The sequence below is a fragment of the Arachis ipaensis genome, chromosome B07 (genome assembly GCF_000816755.2).
Source record: "Arachis ipaensis cultivar K30076 chromosome B07, Araip1.1, whole genome shotgun sequence".
NCBI lineage: Eukaryota > Viridiplantae > Streptophyta > Magnoliopsida > Fabales > Fabaceae > Arachis > Arachis ipaensis.
The window spans coordinates 2,713,377-2,718,497 of NC_029791.2; the positions used below are offsets into that span (position 1 = coordinate 2,713,377).

Consider the following 5,121-nt stretch of genomic DNA (forward strand, 5'->3'; position numbering starts at 1 on the left):
ATGTCAAGTTCAAATTATGTCCTCCTTTAAAATAGAGATACAGACATAAGTTTCTCAAACTTGATGTAGCAGCACATGAAGCCTTACAAATATTCCAAATGGACAAGCACCCTAGCCACATGGGCATTGGTAGACCAAAAGAAGGGTAATTATATTCACTCTTAAATATTATACTTTGAATGAAGATTATGTAAATATCTGAAACAAAATGTCTTAGTTGCAGGTTTTCAGTATTTGGAATGATGAATAAGGTTTGACGGATTTGTTATAATTCAATTCAGTGAATCAGTTTCTTTTGAAATGACAAATCCTTTGTCCTGTATGCAGTGTGTGACTCCAATGGGTAGACGTCTTTTGAGGTAAGGAGTATTAATGAGATTGACAACATGTATATCACTCGGAATTAAGAACTTTTGGTAACAGTTCTTTTCTATCTTCTCATTTCAGAAACTGGTTCATGAGGCCTATACTTGATCTTGAAGTTCTGAACTACCGTTTAAATTCTGTATCCAATTATAGCTCAGTATATGTGTTCTAATTATATTATAATAATCAGCAGAATTATAGGCTTAAGTGTGGAAGAAATTTCTACTTATTTTTTCTTCCTTTTATAGATGATATAGCTATTTAGTCAAATATCACATGTCTTCATTTGGTTCGTGAAAGTTGCTGATTTTCTTTGACGGGAAATAGGTATCTTTCTTTCTATGCTCAGAAGAATTGGTCGTTTCTTTACGTGACACCCTGAAATCTGTGAAGGATATTCCCTACTTGCTAAAGGTATGGAAGTTGCTCTCTTATAAATAAAAAATAAAAATCTTATTTCCTTTTTCTCCTTATAGGTTTGTACTAGTCTGACTATACTCTCAGATGGTTTATTCTTGAAGCTCCCCTTTCATAGATTATAGTATATGATCATTTAATTTTTGTTAATTACAAGATCTTCTTTCCCTGTGGAAATGAACCGTATAAGTTTTAGAAGCATGTTATTTCTCTTTCCTTTGAAAGTACCATAAGCATGATGTTTCTCTTTCCTTTGCTGGACCATGACGTGTATAAGTATTGCTGTTTGGTAGTGTCATAAATTGCGATATAATTTCCAAGTTTTATCCATCTTTTCATTCCTCAAATGTGATGTTTCGTTATACTAATACTTTAGAATATTCAATTTCAATGAGTAAAGAAATTTGACTCTCCGAGCTCCATATGCACCAGCTCTGATTGGACAGCTCTTCTCAAGGTAAATGAATAGAGAATGCTTTCTAGTATTGCTTCCTTGTCTTGTTTGTATTCTTTTTTACTTTTGTGTTAAAAGAAATCAATATTTTGGACTTTTATATTTATATTTACGTGACTCTCTCCATTGTATTTCGTGGAATCATAGGTTCTTATTATGCTCGAACAAAGTAGTCGATTTTCCTGTGCTGTTCAAAAATGTCTATCATTGTGGAAATATGCCTTGATCATCACTTTTGTAGTTTTTGCATTTTCTTTTAAATGTTCATTTTATCTTTTAGAGTATTTGTGCGCTGTTGCATTTGGGAAAGATATTTGAAGTTGGGATTTCAGAAGGTCTTCGAGAAGAACTTAAATACTTGAATCTGGATATTGTTGAAAAGGTAAATATTTTGTTCTTTTGAAATGCAATTACATGGGTCCTTTGCGGCTTTGCCTAAATAACCTTTTGGGTGTAACATTATTGCAGGCAAGTTCATCCATATCAACGGAACTTGCTTATGTCTATGAGCTGGTAGGTTCTATTTGTTTCCTTTCCTACTAATTATAAAAAAGAAAATGCACACAGGACATGAAAGATGGCATTTTACTGTTCACATCTCTATTTATTTTGGATAAATTACTGTTTAATTTTTTTAACTTTGTTTTGAACAAAGGATTCCGATATTCAACACTGCGTTTACATATTCTCAGCAGAATATGACTCGTTTTCTAAAATAGATGCATGTTTAAATGGAACCTCATTTTACATGACAGAGAATACAGAATGGAGAGGCATCTGTTTCATCAGAACTAAAAGTGAATGCAATGGGGTGGCTTGTTTAATTTGATGAGTATTCCTTCACTTGCATTCCAGTTTTAACAAGCAGTGTATTTTGCAGGTAATTGGTGTTATTGACGTAAACAGAACTAAAGAGAAGGGATATGCAACAATAGTGAAAGAAGGTTTCTGTGATGAGGTTAAAGCCAATTTACTTGTTCTTTTCTTCAACTAAGTAGCAATATAAAGAATTTAGGTAATATGATCATCCAATTCAAATTGAATTTCATGTTTCATCTAATTTAGTAACTAGATAAGATTTTAACAGAAGACTTAATCCATAGAAATCGATATCCAAGATAATTCCACTCTGCAATCTTCTTCATTCACGGTTAAACTTTGTTTCTATGTGGTCAGATTTTAATTTTAGAACTTGGTATAAATTTGTTTCCATTTTTTTTTTTGGGCAGTTGGATGAGTTGAGGCAAATATATGAGGAACTGCCAGAATTTCTCCAACAGGTTGCTATGGTGCATTCTTTAATTTGTTAAAACAAGTATTTATATTTTTTCTTCATCATGAACATGGTACATATTTTTTGCAGGTTTCATCATTAGAATTGGCACAATTTCCTGTTATATTCAAGGACAAGCCTATTCCTTGTATAGTTTACATACAGCAGATAGGTATTTTGATTTTATTGATTATATTTGTATCCTTAAGAAGCAAGTAATGGTCCAATGGGTCACTTAGTACATGTCGTTTTGTCTTTAAGTTCTTCAGGGTCTTGAGTTCAAATCCTGCTTAAACCTGCCTTTGGTTTTATCCTTTTTTATAAAGAGAGTACCCAATTCACCTATTCCGCAGCCAAAGTTGTGGGCATCATGGTAAAAGAAAGTGAACAGAGCTAATAAATGCTAATGCTTTAAAGTCGCCAATCACAGTCTAACTGCTAATTTCACCTGTAGTTTTTCAGATTTGATGTGGCTATATTTGATGTAGAATTAAATATATTTTGTGATGGAGATTCTCCTGTACTAGTAATTGAAATTTAATTTAGCTTTGACTATTGTTTGTTTTTGTTTCTGTAAAATTGTGTTCAATATAGGATATTTGATGTGTATCTTTGAAGAAAAACTTGAAGAAACCACTCTGGAGAAGCTTGTGGATTGGGAATACACAGTATGTTGATGTTTGCACCCGGTAAACAAATTTATGTAACTGATATGTTCTATTTGGACAATGTTAATTTCAAATATAGTTTTGTGACGCAGATGCAGAGACAAAAAGATACTTTTATCGTACACCAAAAACAAGAGAACTGGACAATCTTCTAGGAGATATCTATCATAAAATTTTAGGTATTAAAATCATATACTTCATATTTCCATGATGTTTTTCATTTTTGGGGTAGTTATATTTGGTCTCTGGTGCAAATCTTATTTCTAATTTGTATCTTTCAAGATATGGAGAGGGCGATCACAAGAGACTTGTTTTCACATATAGTTCTGTTCTCAAGCCACTTGACAAAGGTGGCAACATTTGCAGCTGAACTGGACTGGTAAAAGAAAATTGCTTGTATAATGACTGGGGATTAACTTTTATTTCTAATAACAACTAAGTCTTGACCACTAAATGAAATTAGTTACATAAATCAAAGCCAATAGTGCCTTGTCACTTTCCTTGACTTTATTGCCTGATTATTTTTATTTCAGCTTTCTGTCTATGGCATTGGTTGCTCGGCAGAACAACTATATCAGGCCTTTGTTGACTGAAGAGAACTTACTCGATATAAAAAATGGAAGGTTCAAACAATCCACCTTCAAAAGAACCTCTCCAAAATGGAAGACTATTAAGATGATTGATGGTGAAACTTTATTCTTTTTGTAGGCATGTTCTGCAGGAAATGACTGTCGATACTTTTATTCCTAATGACACCAAGATTCTTCGTGATGGTAAACTGATGTAGACATATATAATTATCATCGGCTATATTATGTCCAATAAACCTGGTCACCAAATTGACTGTTTAACCCACATTCATTTGTTCTTTACATCAGGAAGAATTAATATCATCACCGGTCCTAATTTTTCTGGAAAGAGTATCTATATAAAGCAGGTGGCTTTAATTGTTTTTCTATCCCACATTGGTAGTTTCGTGCCAGCAGATGCAGCAACAGTGGGTCTGACTGATAGGTATGAATTTCTTATAACCTAAGTAATTCTGAGACAGCATCTACATCCTGGCTTTGCTTATATCGACTATGATGGGTGTTGCTATGTTCATCAATTATCAGTCGTTAATATATATTAAAAAATTAAAGGAAAAAATATCTTACATATATCTAGTATAACAAAATTCGATTAGCTTTGTCATTTTACATAATTTTTTAGAAAATTAAGTGGTTTTAATATTTTTCAAAAGAGAGCACTCTAGAAGGAGGACTTTAATTTAGGTGAAAGGAGGAACAATTTTATCTGTTGATCCTAGTTATTACATTCTTATCTTTACAATGCTGCAGAATATTTTGTGCAACGGGAAGCAGGCTGATGACAGCAGAACAATCAACATTCATGATTGATCTTCATCAAATAGGAATGATGCTAAGGTATACCGAGAAAAACTTGATTAGAGTAAGGCCAATGCGTTGATCTAGCCATGGCCCTAAGCAGAAAGGGTATCTTTTCTCCTTGCATCTGACCTTTGAATGATGAGCCATTCATTTCATAATCACAGATGTTCTTCAGCATGATTTTATCAAGACAACAAAATGGATCAAGGGTTCCAGGAGAATGTAGTGTAGTGTACTAAAATAACACTAGTTTTTGTTTTAATTTTGAGGAAAACCTGCAGGCACGCTACTTCACGATCTCTATGTCTGGTAGATGAATTTGGAAAAGGGACTCTCACAGAAGGTCAGTATCTCCAGTGTTTATGAAGCATCTAATTTCACAAATATGTGGATCGCAGAATTTGTTGCACATGCTCGTTTTGGCCATAAATATTTTTTTATCCCGTTTCAGATGGCATTGGTCTGCTAGCTGGGACCATAAATCACTTTGTAACGTATGATGAACCACCAAAGGTTAAAGCACTTCATTATGGTTTACCTTCACCTCTTTGC

General features: G+C 33.3%; 1 protein-coding gene across 1 annotated transcript in view; it reads left to right on the top strand.

Annotated features, from left to right (window-relative positions):
- Positions 1 to 5,121, top strand: part of LOC107606549 (DNA mismatch repair protein MSH5) — an 8,888-nt gene that overhangs the window by 2,224 nt on the left and 1,543 nt on the right. Inside the window, exons 8-27 of the mRNA XM_016308601.2 lie at positions 44 to 145; positions 224 to 251; positions 328 to 359; positions 448 to 505; positions 694 to 780; positions 1,184 to 1,240; positions 1,518 to 1,619; positions 1,706 to 1,750; positions 2,118 to 2,195; positions 2,467 to 2,517; positions 2,601 to 2,682; positions 3,105 to 3,178; positions 3,258 to 3,357; positions 3,461 to 3,557; positions 3,712 to 3,801; positions 3,887 to 3,951; positions 4,057 to 4,192; positions 4,519 to 4,605; positions 4,851 to 4,912; positions 5,021 to 5,082. Of these exons, the coding sequence (XP_016164087.1) occupies positions 44 to 145; positions 224 to 251; positions 328 to 359; positions 448 to 505; positions 694 to 780; positions 1,184 to 1,240; positions 1,518 to 1,619; positions 1,706 to 1,750; positions 2,118 to 2,195; positions 2,467 to 2,517; positions 2,601 to 2,682; positions 3,105 to 3,178; positions 3,258 to 3,357; positions 3,461 to 3,557; positions 3,712 to 3,801; positions 3,887 to 3,951; positions 4,057 to 4,192; positions 4,519 to 4,605; positions 4,851 to 4,912; positions 5,021 to 5,082 (1,495 nt within the window). The remainder of the gene's footprint in view (positions 1 to 43; positions 146 to 223; positions 252 to 327; positions 360 to 447; positions 506 to 693; positions 781 to 1,183; positions 1,241 to 1,517; positions 1,620 to 1,705; positions 1,751 to 2,117; positions 2,196 to 2,466; positions 2,518 to 2,600; positions 2,683 to 3,104; positions 3,179 to 3,257; positions 3,358 to 3,460; positions 3,558 to 3,711; positions 3,802 to 3,886; positions 3,952 to 4,056; positions 4,193 to 4,518; positions 4,606 to 4,850; positions 4,913 to 5,020; positions 5,083 to 5,121) is intronic.